General features: G+C 43.5%; 1 protein-coding gene across 1 annotated transcript; it reads left to right on the top strand.

Moving 5' to 3' along the window:
- The first annotated feature begins 305 nt into the window (after nt 1-305).
- Nucleotides 306-12,810, top strand: nfxl1 (nuclear transcription factor, X-box binding-like 1). The gene is given in 23 exon segments (XM_051105047.1): nt 306-384; nt 945-1,109; nt 1,111-1,355; nt 1,457-1,569; nt 1,699-1,829; nt 1,907-2,085; nt 3,150-3,311; nt 3,394-3,494; nt 3,844-3,958; nt 4,284-4,408; nt 4,746-4,868; nt 5,017-5,107; nt 7,499-7,619; nt 7,693-7,852; nt 8,235-8,326; nt 8,635-8,656; nt 10,273-10,410; nt 10,506-10,672; nt 10,798-10,867; nt 11,018-11,122; nt 11,317-11,403; nt 11,966-12,019; nt 12,275-12,810. Coding segments are annotated over 22 exon segments (2,769 nt in total). The 5' UTR covers nt 306-384; nt 945-948; the 3' UTR covers nt 12,482-12,810.
- Nucleotides 12,811-13,314: the final 504 nt, after the last annotated feature.

The following is a 13,314-nucleotide window of genomic DNA, read 5'->3' as shown; positions in this document are numbered from 1 at the left end:
TTTTTTTTTCTAACCCTACCCTCAGATTCCAGATTTGTCCAATCCTAACAAATCATACATCAATGGAAAGCTTCAAATATTGCAATTTCCAAACAATTGACAATTGATCCTTATGACTGGTTTGCGCGCGTGTGTGTGTGTATTTCATTTTTTCGTACGATTGATGGACTTTTTTTTTTTTTTTTTTTGATGGACTTGTAATGTAAAAGGAGGACAGGTCACTGAATGACGCGTTCTGAACGCTGATGGGAGTTGTCGTTTTTACGTGAGGTTTCCTACTCACCGTGAGCGGTTAACGACTACATCTCCCATCATGCTCTTCGCCGCTGCAGTCTTCCGCATGCGTGCTGATTCCAGGGCTGATCGTTAGAGTGACTCGTGCAGGTAAGAGTGCTCATTTATATCAAATCATTTTTTTTAAGCATTCGCGCATATTGTCACATGATTATACACTGATTTATTAAATTACAAATGAAATGATCCAGGAAGGGTAGAGTCATCTGTAGTGTAATGCTAATCATCTTGTTTTACCGTTTTTGTCAATGAGTTTACCATGTTTTAACGTGTTTCATTAGAGATCTTACGATGTTTGTCAGTGCTTTCACCCTCTTTTACCTTGTTTCACCTTTCTTCTATGTTTCATGTTATTTACTCTTGTTTACAGTGAGATTTTACCTTGATTTGCCATGTTTTATCATCAATCTAATTCATTTTCACCCATTAGTGATTTGATGGTGTTTCTTAAGTGATTTTTTACACGGTATTACCATATGTGGTGGGTGATTTGCTGTGTTTTTCCTCTGGAAATTTAGCATGCCTCTTCGGTGGTTTCACCATGTTTGATTAGTGATTTTACAGCGATTCGTCCACATGATGGTTTGAACTCACTATATAATCTGGTGCTGTCGGATTCAGTCCTTCATGTTCTCGTCTGTTGCTTTCAGAGTCATGGACCCGGCGTGGAGGCAGCGGGGTCGGGGTCGGGGTCGGGGTCAGGGCAGAGGTCAGATCGCCTCCAACCCCTCGGCTGCACGTCCTCCTGGAGCTGTGGGGTCAGAGGTCAGAGAAACGAGGGAAGTGAAAGGTAGCGTAACCCCACGGAGAGTAACAAGCTGAGACTGACTCGAGGATTGTCTCTCCGATCAACCGCCGTTCCCACCGGTCTCTCTGTTTCTCTGCAGTGTCGTCTCAGTCCCGGTTTGAGGAGATCAGGAAGTCTGACCAGGCGGCCGCCCAGCGATTGGCCACAGAGCCATACAGCTCTTCCTCTGAGGATGAGGATGACGTCAGTGAAGACGGAGGGAAGCGGGGGAAAATTCTTCAGTCGGCTCTTTCTCCGTACACCTCTCACACGGGTACCGACGTTGCACTCACCCGCGATGATTTGATGGTTTGAGATAATTGGGCATAATTGCGTGATCTGATGTGAGATCTGTGTCTATCTGTGTGTGTTCAGATGATGCTGATGTCCGTCTTCTGGAGAAAACACGTCATTATTTGCATGAAGTGTGTCAGTCTGGAGGAGTCACATGTCTGATCTGCATCGCGTCTGTCAGGAGAACACAGGCCGTGAGAGACACACACACACACACACATTCATGAACACACAAATGCACTAGAAGCGAGGACATTTGGTCCAAAACAAGTGTAGTGAAACCAGTACACACTCACTGCTCACCGCTTCTCTCTGTGTCTCAGGTGTGGAGTTGTGGGGCCTGTTATTGTATTTTCCACATCACCTGCATTCAGAAATGGGCCAAAGACTCCATCTTCCTGGTGTCCTCAGTGACCGACGAGGATTTTGGAAAAAAAGATCACCCGTGGCCATGGTGAGTGTCTGTCCAATCGCGTCGCAGCGGTGTCACCGATCGTGCGTCGTCACATCACACCTCTCTGTCTCCGTCAGTCCCAAGTGCAGGTACGAATACAGTCCTCATCAGACGCCCACCCGATATTACTGTTACTGTGGGAAAGAGGCGGAGCCTGTGCCCGACCCCTGGCTCCTCCCACATTCCTGTGGCCAGGTGTGTGAACGTGAGTTCAAACCATCATGTGGACATCGCTGCCTTCTGCTGTGTCATCCAGGTACACACACACACACACACACACACACACACACGTGTCAGTGAGCACAAGCTCATTATAATGCTACAGACAAACACTCAAATAAAATTTCAGCTTGAGTTATTTTTCATTTATGAATCATGTACATTACCTATTAAAGGAGAAGTTCACTTCCACAACAAAAATGTACAGATAATGTACTCACCCCCTTGTCATCCAAGATGTTCATGTCTGTTTTTCTTCAGTCGGTAAGAAATTGTTTTTTTGAGAAAAACATTCCAGGATTTCTCTCCATATAGTGGACTTCAATGGTGTCTGTGAGTTTGAACTTCCAAAATGTAGTTTAAATGCACCTTCCAAGGGCTCTAAACTATCTTATCTAGCGACACGATTGGTTATTTTATTAAAAAAATAATCAAAATGTATATACTTTTAAAGCTCAAATGCTCGTCTTGTCTAGCTCTGGCATGCGCATGTGTACTCTGTGTATTCTGGTTCAGTACAAAAACTCCCATCTCATTTTCTCCTCCAACTTCAAAATCGTCCTACATCGCTGCAGAAGAACCGACCCAGTGAATGTGCAAAGAAGATCAAACGCCCTTTACAAAAAAAAAAGTGAGAACAGCGATGTAGGACAATTTTGAAGTTGGAGATGGGAGTTTTTTGACATACCCAAACTGTATTGAACCAGAATGCACAGAGTTCACGTAGAGCTAGACGAGACAAGCATTTGAGGTTAAATTTTTTTTTATAAAATCGTTTAGAGCCTCTGAAGCTGCATTTAAACTGCATTTTGGAAGTTCAAACTCACGGCACCATATCAGTCCATTATATGGAGAAAAATCCTGAAATGTTTAACTCAAACAACATGATTTCTTTACGACTGAAGAAAGAAAGACATGAACATCTTGGATGACGAGTGAGTACGTTATCTGTAATTGTTTGTTCTGGAAGTGAACTACTCCGTTAACTATACTGTTACAGCTAAAACTATACTATTATAACTATAACAATATGAGGTAAACTATAGTTAGCTAAACGTCATACATGTAGCATGTTCACTTCTGTGTCTCTGTGTTTTTGAGGTCCGTGTCCCCCCTGTCCAAAGATGGTGAGTGTTTCCTGTCTGTGTGGGAAATCGTCTCGTGTTCCGCGCCGCTGCAGCGCTAAAGCCTGGAGCTGCGCGAAGATCTGCGGACGGACGCTTCCGTGCCGAATACACACCTGTGCAAACACCTGTCACGCAGGTATCACACGCATCACATTGACGGATCATTATATTCAGATACGTGATGAGTCGAGTCACACTCGCTCTCTCCTGGTGGGCAGGTGACTGTGCGCCGTGTCCGCGGGTCAGTCTGCAGACGTGTGCGTGTGGCCGGCAGCGGGCCGAGAGACCGTGTGCCAGTCCGGAGTGGCACTGCGACCAGGTGTGTGTGTGTAACGCCTGTCTGATGTGTGTTTGTGTGCACTTGTACAGCATTGTGAGGACTGATTTGAGTTTTAGACACTTGCAGTGAGGACATTTTGACTGGTCCTCACTTGCTGAGACCCCTTTAAGGCCCGTTTGAGGGTGAAGACTCGGTTTCAGGTTATAATTGGGTAAAAGTTAGGTTTAGGGTAAGGGTTTGGGTGAAGCACTTAGTGCTGATGAGTAGGTTTAGGGTAAGGAGCTAGAGATTACACTGTGTCAGTGAATCTTTGCACATAGATAGCTGTACAGGGTTGTGTGTGCAACAGCAGTCTGATGTGTGTGTGTGTGTGTGTGTGTTTGTGCAGGTATGCGGTCGTCCGCTGTCCTGTGGGAATCACACATGTGAACGCGTGTGTCACGCAGGTGTGTGTGGAGAATGTCCTCGTGCAGGAAATCGCTCCTGTTCCTGTGGCAAGACGAGTAAGTTCACGTTCACACACACTAGCAGCAGTCTGTTATTTAGTTCCTTTATTTAAAATGTGTTAAAGCATTAATGACAGAAAAATAATGTTTGCAAATGACATGATAATTCAATCGATTGACAGTTGAAGTTTTAATTAGTAAAATCAAGTATCATATAAAATCATATTTTAAAAGTTTATGATTTGACTGGAGTAAAATCAGAATTAGTTCCCATATAAGCGAGTAGGATCGGTGCTTCGGTCAAACCGTTCCGCATTGAAATCGTTGATGCGGATGTCGTGCCGGGCTCCGGTGTGTTTCATCCAGTGCTGTGTTTGTTCAGAGAGCGTGTTGCCTTGTACGGTTGATGTGCCCACCTGTGGAGACACCTGCGGGAAGAAACTGGATTGTGGTTTACACACCTGCTCAATGCGCTGCCACAGAGGAGCCTGTGAGACCTGCCGACAGGTACACACACACACACACTCTCGCTAGATTACTCCACACAGATTGTGTTTCACTGATTGTCCTGGCACCTTGTTATTTTTAGGGATGTAATGATACATTTTGGTTCAATACACATTACTAACCTCACAAAGTGATGCTCTCAGTTGGACTAATGTGTTCCAGGATTCACTGATAACAGGACTGAACTTTCAAGCATTCTAACCCTGGCTTGCGTTTACAAAGACTGACAGAAATGTAACAGTTCCAAAAGCCCAGTGTGAACGTAGATACAGATTAGAGTGAAATTAACCTGTGTGTGTGTGTGTGTGTGTGTGTGTGTGTGTGTGTGCGCGAGCAGGAGGTAGAAAAGACATGTCGATGTGGCCGCTACAGTAAACTCTTGCCCTGTCATAAGGAATATCTCTGTGAGTCCAAGTGCAACAAGACACGGACCTGCAGCCGTCACCAGTGCAAGAGAAAGGTTCGTGTAACACACACACACTTCATCTTTATGACACACATGAGTGCGTCTCATTCACACCTCACATCCACTTGCAGCACTGAGTCATACACACCTGTGTGTTTGTGTGTCACTGATAGTGTGTGTGTGTGTGTGTGTGTGTTTGCAGTGTTGTCCAGGGAACTGCCCTCCATGTGACATGAGCTGCGGTCGAATGTTGGGCTGCAGGAACCACAAATGCCCATCCGTGTGCCACCAAGGTGAGCACTGACACACACTCGTTTATGAATGCACGCATGTTTACGTGCTCGATGACACGCTGTCGAACCCTGTTCCTTATGTGACCAACTCACGACTGCGTCTGTATGCTTTCCTGTGCTTTGAGGCTTTTAATGGTTATTGAGGGAGTTTGTAAATGAGATACTGATTTAATACAACAGTTCAATAAACAAGAAATTAATATGAAGTGACTCACATTGCCTGACTGTAACACTATTGCCTGATTTTGCTCTATTTCATCGTCAAAAATAGTCTGAAATAAGTCACAACTGAGCCGCTGCACATCTCCATTCAAACACAGCGCTGTTTCCTTTATGAATGAACGTGTGTTTTTAAACAAATCTAGTGAGTCAGTGATTCAATGACTCATTCATAAAGAGTCACTTGCTTTATTCCTGAATGAATCAGCCGTTCAAATGAATCAAATGACTGAATGATTCAGTAATTAAATCAGTGACTTGCCGCCACCTACTGGCAGATTCGTTTTTTAAAGCAACTTTTTAGTTATTTAAATAATTTAATATTTCTGTATTCAAAATGTTATATTTAAAACATTACTCTCAACATGAGTTTATGAATTTGATTGCACTCATGCACCTTTGAGCCTCATTAAACACATGAAAATACACCTACAAGACACTTCTGTGTTCTTCTGTGCACCTCTGTAGTACTAATTAGTTTTAATACTGATTTCATTTGATTGGTAACTTATTCTACTTGTTCTTATTCTGTTGTTTTGATTAGAAATTTTAAAATGCTTTTTTTTTTTTTATTTGACATAAAAGATGACATACTTTTAATAAAGTTAGAAAAATGCCATTACAAAGGTAAAAACAAAATTCCCCTGTAAATCACTTGGAGTCAAATATCACCTCATAATGGGAAAGCTAATTTTTGATCAGATTTTCTGATTATTGATCAGAAGATGCTCCTGAAATTTTGATTGTGCTCCTAAATTTTTTAAGTTACGAGCACAAGTGCTCCTAAAAAGAAAAGTAAGCGTAGAGCCCTGAGCAGTTTCCATCTCAATACAATTTGATTTGATATCGGTTTATTAGGATAGACAATCGAGCTAATGCTGTAAACCTTGCCAGTTGGTATTTCACTATAATATTAATGTGATTTGTAAACATTTAAATTGCACATAAGGCAGTTTTGATGATAATAAAATAATATTATAATAACATTTTTAATGGTGTACATGTTTGATGTCATAACTTGTTTTCATGATGTATTTATTCAAGCATACGTTAGATATTGAAGACAGCAGGTTAAAATAAAAATGTAATTAATATGTAATACAGTACACATTTATCAAAAATTATTTTTTTTGCAGTTATCGATCACATTGTGGTCACTGAGTGTCTTTCCTGAGGTAAATGTGACATGATTGGTCTCAGGCTGTTTTGTTGACGTTATTCCGCGGTTGAATCTCTGATTGATCGTGATTGATTTCAGTGAGTTGTTCTGTTTTGATCTGCTGCTGTAACTAGTAGTAAAGCAGAAGAGATGCAGTTGAATCTGTCACTTTGTAAAGAGAAACAATAGCAGTATTTACTGATTGAATTTGACAGAATTTGAGAGCTGAGCCTTTGTTTTATCTCAAACATAACAAAGCACAGAATATTGCGACGTGTCGGATGGATGCAGCATAGATCACAGCTCAGACTGATTTTTGGGATTTCACAATCCGTATCGGCTCATCAAAACGAGAGTCCATTAAAATCGAGAAATGTGTATTTTCAGCCCGGCTGTAGGAGCTGGTGTTCAAAATCTTACGATCGCTTGGCTCTTTTGTTTTTCCGAACGGGTCTCTTTCTCACACATAACGGCTGACCCGCATCCGGGGGAGCGTTTCCTGTGAGCAGCGGGAGCGTTTCCTGTCCCGAGGGCAGACGGGAGCGTTTGTGCCAGTCTCTTGTGTGGGAGTTTGATTGGCTCTCGTGTTTGTGTCACAGTCATGTTGGGCCAGAACCGCTTCCTGTCTGCTGGTTATCAGCGCAGTCAGAGTCCAGTTCGTCTGAGTGAATGAACTGACCTTTTCTCAGAGCGTGTGTGTGCGGTAAAGGTAACGGAGGACAGAGGTTATCGCACACTGTCGAATTGTTCGCCGATGCCTCGCGCTCTCCTTCACTTGCTGTGTGCCAAATGCAAATGTGTGTCTCTAACAACAATGTTATCTGGCAAACGGCTGCTATCTCGGCGCACGGCTCTGATATCCAAATGTCAGGCGGCGAGTGTGTGCGGCCCGGTCAGAAGATCAGCCGTCTCTTCTTGGTGAAGCCTGATTTCTCACAGCTGATGTCAGGAGACGTCAAATGAACGCACCGATCCCGTCCGATCACCTGCGTGTGTGTGTGTTTGTGTTTCAGGCAGCTGTTATCCGTGTCCTGAGATGGTGGAGGTGCGGTGCGATTGCGGCTCGACCGTGATCTCTGTGCCCTGCGGGAGAGAGAAAAGCACCAAACCGCCGCGCTGTAAGGAGCTCTGCAGGTACGCACGCGTCTTCTGTCCGCTTCTGTCGTGTCGAATGACGTCGTAGTGAGACGTTTGTTTTTCTCTGAAGGAAACCGCCGTCGTGTCATCACTCGTCTCAGGAGAAGCACAGGTGTCACTTCGGCCCGTGTCCGCCCTGTAAGCAGCCCTGCGTGCGCCCGTTAGCCGGCTGCGTCCACCTCTGCCCGGCCCCGTGTCACGACCAGGTGCTGGTTAAATCCGCTGACCGGGTACGGCGCTCACCTCGTATCTTAATTCCTCTTTCCTACTCAGGATGTTTATCATCATTAAGAAAAAAAGGGACATTTTCTCTCCTGTTTTTGAGACTCTCTTTAAAACGTTTTGATAGATGTGCATTGCATTTAAGACCTGGAAGTCAACGCCCACTGCTGTGATTGGCTGACAGTTTTGCATATTAAAACAACAGATGGATGCTGATGTGATGTAAAAACCATATGGGTCATCTCGGTTAAAAACATAAATACTGTGTACATAATATAGTTTGATCTGATTTATGTTTTCGAATGAAATTCTAATTGTTTCAGTTTTTATTGTGAAATCTCTCAGTCTAATAGCACTGGTGAAACTGTAGTTTTGTGACTCGTCCTGCAGGCCACGCTGGCCGGTCCATGGGAACAACCCTCAACTCCTGCGTTTGTGCGAACGGCTCTACCGTGTCCGTCCTGCATGGTGCCCATCCCAACGTAAGCACACACACAAACACACACAGAGTCACTGCAGATGTGGCTGCTGTGTATTTGTAGGAGCCCTGAGGAAGCGTGAGTTGGGCGGTGTGTGTTGTTGGAGTTGTAGGGATTTCCGCACATATGGCTAACACACTCCGGTCAGTTGTAGCCAAAAGTGTGTGAGTGTATGTGAGGTGATTTAAAGTAGCTCTACATCTGTTTGTGTGTCAGTGTCTTTAAAGTGAGTCCAACGGCAATAGATGATGTCATTGTGTGTCCTGCTGCTGTAAATGACAACATTGTGTGTGTATTGTTTTTCTCTACAGAGCCTGTCTGGGAGAACATGAGGTGAACACACACACACACACACACACACACACACACACACACACACACACCCACACACACCAGCATGTCTGGTTCATTTCACACTGCAGCTGATAAGCTGGATCTCGCGTTCTTCAGATTAAACTGAAGGTCAAACGATTTTTGTACTGAAAGTCAGGCTGGAGGCGATGACTTGTGCTTGTTCACACTCACTCAAACTCACATATCACAGTCACCGGCAATATGACGATCGATGGAGATACAGCTGACTTACTTAAAGGAGAAGTTCACTTCCAAAACAAAGATTCACAGATAATGTACTCACCCCCTTGTCATCCAAGATGTTCATGTCTTTCTTTCTTCAGTCGTAAAGAAATTGTTTTTTTGAGGAAAACATTTCAGGATTTTTCTCCATATAATGGACTGATATGGTGCCCCGAGTTTGAACTTCCAAAATGCAGTTTAAATGCGGCTTCAAACGATCACAAATGCGGCTGTAAACAATCCCAGCCGAGGAAGAAGGGTCTTATCTAGCGAAATGATCGGTTATTTTCATTAAAATAATACAATTTAAATACTTTTTATTCTCAGATGCTCGTCGACAAAAACAGTCCAGGCAGAGTAAGACAAGACGAGCGTTTGAGGAAAAAAATGTTTATTTTTTTAAATGAAAATAACAGATCGTTTCACTAGATAAGACTCTTCTTCCTCGACTATGATCGTTTACAGCCGCATTTGTGATCGTTTGAAGCTGCATTTAAACTGCATTTTGGAAGTTCAAAATCGGGGCACCATATCAGTCCATTATATGGAGAAAAATGCTGAAATGTTTTCCTCAAAAAACATAATTTTATGTTTATGTGAATTGTTCTGGAAGTGAACTTGTCCTTTAATTTCAGAACTCAATTGAGCTAAACCAGTAGTTATACTGTCAGTGTTGTGTAAACATGACAAGAGGAACCGATGAACCGAGTTGAGTCACTTATGCTTGAACTGCTTCAGTTGATTGAAACTTGCTACTCGTTCATTCATTTCAAGAGATTTAGACCAAATTAAAAATGAATTTTCGAATTAAACATCACTTGTAACAATTTTAAAAAGCATGTAGCGATGGGGGAAACAGTGCTTTTTGAAATCAGTTATAAACCATTGTGTCACAAAATGATTTACTATTTAGAAGCTCCAAACGGATCACGTATCACGAATCATTTGTTTCAGATCAGGGTTTCGGAGCAGTTTCGCCACTGTTTTGCTCAGATTTTTTTTTTTTTTTTTTCCTTAAACAGTAGAAAACATCAAACCATTAATGCAGTACAGTTATAAAAACAAACAAAAACAAAAAAGTATAGGCCTGCACAAACCCCTTTAAGAAAATTAACAGTGCTTTTACTATAGTAAAAGTGTAGTATACTTTGTAATACTTTAGTAGTAATACTTCGCATGTGCTTCACTTTTTTTAGTATTTAAAATGGAAGACGTTGTTCGATAAGAGAAATCTGATTGAAGTCCCTGAAAATCAAAAAAGTAGTGCTTAAAGTCCTGGAATGTAATTTTACAGTATCTGTATGAACCCTGATGACGTGACTCTGAATCTTGTCAGTCTCATCTAGAGGTGTGTGTGTGTGTGTGTGTTGAAGGTGAGTCCGGTTCTGTGTCATGCTCGTGGGCCATTTTCTTGCGGTCGGTCGTGTGGACGGACTTTAGCGTGTGGCAACCATACGTGCAGCTTGGACTGTCATCGTGTGACCGCTCTGCCAAACTCTGACAAAACTAAGGTAGGTCACATGACCTTTTGACCCTGTTGCCACGAGCTGTGTTCTCACAATGACTGGCCCTCTCTCTCTGTAAATATGTATGTGTGTGTGTGTAGGCCGGTCCGGAGTGTGAGCAGTGTGAGGAGGGTTGTTCGAAGCCCCGTCCCGCTGGCTGTACCCACCCGTGCGCCCTGCCCTGTCACCGTGGTAACTGCCCTCCCTGTGGGCTGATGGTCCGTCAGCGCTGCCACTGCAAGATCTCCAGCCTGTACATCGAGTGTGTGTGAGTGACGCGTGCTGGACTCGTCCGCAGCTTTCAGTTGTTGGCCTTACTTGAAAAGCTGTTCTTGATAATATCGCTTATTTAATATGTTCGGTGACGAATGTGTTTGTGTGTGTGTTTTGTAGGACGTTCACGTCTGCAGATGAACAGGGCAAACAGCTGCTGAGCTCCTGTCAGAATCAGTGTCCAAAACAGGTCTGAAAAACTCGATTGTGTGACGAGTGTTCGCGTTACTCTTTCTGGAAGAGTTGAAACGTTCAGTCAGGCTAGGATGTTTTGTCTGGAAGTGAAAAGCTAATGGCGTTTAATTTTTTGTGTTAATTGCTCGTTAATGGCCGTGTGCAGTTGGGATGCGGCCACCGCTGTAAGCTGTCGTGCCACCCGGGTGAGTGCGATCAGAGCTGCGGTCAGCGAGTGAAGCTCCGGTGTCCCTGCAAGAGGATCAAAAAGGTACGAACGCGTCACGACACGGTGTCCATCGGCCAGCGGATTTGGCCGTTCTGCAGCGTTTCATCTTCACACGGAGCACAGACTCCTCAAACACTGACACTTTACAGCACAGATGTGATGTCTGTGCTCAGATGATAATGAAGTTGTCACATGACTTTAATAAATATCTATTCACTGTGTTTGCGTGTGTTTAGGAATTCCCCTGTTCTCGTGTGAAATCAGAAGACGACTTGCTCGTGTGTGATGAGACGTGTCGAGAGTTACAGAAGAAACACGCGGAGGTAACACACACACTTATGCACAGACACACAATCACACACTCTTATACAACCACCCATAAACAGACACTTATGAACTCAAAGGTACACACTCAGAAAAAAACATGCATAGGTGTCACACACACACACACACACACACAAATACTTGTGCACATACTACACTAACTCAAACTCCAAAAGAAAAACTTTTTTTTTTTTTCTTTGAAGATGTCACCTAGGAGGTTTTGTTAGATTTAGTTTACAATGCTGTCCCTAAAGTCACACACACACACACACACACACACAGAGTTATGGCTGTGAGGGGATGTGGGGTGAAAGTGTAGTGCGACACAGGAACTGTTGTCATGGAGAAGGGCCATAAAATCCACTGCAGGGTCATTGATTCTTTTGGCTCAGACAGAGAGAGTGTGAAACTTTAAAACAGCACACACACACTTTCCAACCCAGCTGAGGGTTAATGGACACAGATTCCATTTCTCACACACACACGCAGCCATCAGCTCAGTGGGAAACTTGGAGAAACAGTTACTGGACAACTAGCTGTGTGTGTGTGTGTGTGTTTCAGGCTTGCGCAGCAGAAGAACGAGCTGCGCTGGAGGAAGAAATGAGAAAACAGCAGGTGAGTCGAGAAACACATGAATGTGGGATCTAAAAAGTGACACGTGATCTGGAGAGCTGCTCACTGTTTCAAAGGCTCTTTAATCAGTTGATGTTTAGCTTTCCGTCTCCTCACATCAGCAGGTTAGTGTGAGGATGGAAGGGTGGGTTAGTGGATATCATGATCTTCCTATGACGTCCATTGCGGTTATGAGAGATTCTCGCTGATTGAAGCCTCTGAGGTGTGTGTGTGTGTGTGTGTGTGTGTTTGTTTTAGGCTGAACTGGAGGCGTTTGAGAAACGACAGAAAGGACGAAGGAAGAAGAACAGGAAAGTCACAGAGGTAGAGACAGAGGAGGGGGTGTGGCATAGATACAAGCTCCGCCTCATGATGCCCATCTGCGGTATCCTGTTGGCTGTGGCGGCGTTCTATCTGCTGCAGCTGACCAATCAGGAGACGGACGGACAGAACCTCGGACAGTAAACGTACCTCAGCAGCTTCCTGAATGTCACAGTGTTCTTTTTCAGTTTTGCAAACTAAAACCTTTTTTTTTTCACCTATTAGTTGACTTGCGTAGATTATTAGAATACTAGTTATATATACATGCTTATTTAGTCTTCATTTCAATGTCTGACACAATGGAAACTGTGATTTTCTGATGGACTGTGCCTCACTTTTATTTAAACTGTGAAGTTAATTTAAAGCATCATGATTTTACTTCTGTCGTCAAGAGAAAATTATTCCATGAGTGACATTTGAGTGATGTAACCTAAACTTTAGAAATAAAGACTTTGTCCCAGTGACGAATCTGATTAACACGCCCAGACTGGTTGATTTAAAAGTTGGGTTGGCAGGATCCTCATGAGCCATCAATGGAAGTGGGAAACTGGAGCAAAATGTAGTTCTCTAGCAGTCGCACATATATGACTTGTGTTACAGAGTAGATGAACGGACTGAACTGCTGATGAACCAGATCAGAGAGAAAGAGAGAGATTCTAGTGCAGGGGTGCTCAACCCTGTTCCTGGAGATCGACCTTCCTGCAGAGTTTAGTTCCGACCCTGATCAAACGTCGGGGTTAGAGCTGAACACTGCAGGAGAGTCGATCTCTAGGACCAGGGTTGAGCAGCCCTGTTCTAGGGTATAGGTATTACAGTGTTTGTTGTTGTTGTGGTTTTTATGTTACAAACTACTTCAGGCCAGAGAATGTGCTCAAGTGGAAATTATACACCCGCCTTATAGGTAACATATATGGCAATATCACTCTTAATATATGTCATAAATGACATGTCCATGTGGATATGCAGAATGTCCGGCT

The sequence above is a fragment of the Labeo rohita genome, unplaced genomic scaffold (assembly GCF_022985175.1).
Source record: "Labeo rohita strain BAU-BD-2019 unplaced genomic scaffold, IGBB_LRoh.1.0 scaffold_87, whole genome shotgun sequence".
Taxonomy (NCBI): domain Eukaryota; kingdom Metazoa; phylum Chordata; class Actinopteri; order Cypriniformes; family Cyprinidae; genus Labeo; species Labeo rohita.
The sequence above is the reverse complement of the archived record's forward strand: the minus strand, read 5'-3'. Positions and strand labels throughout refer to the sequence as shown.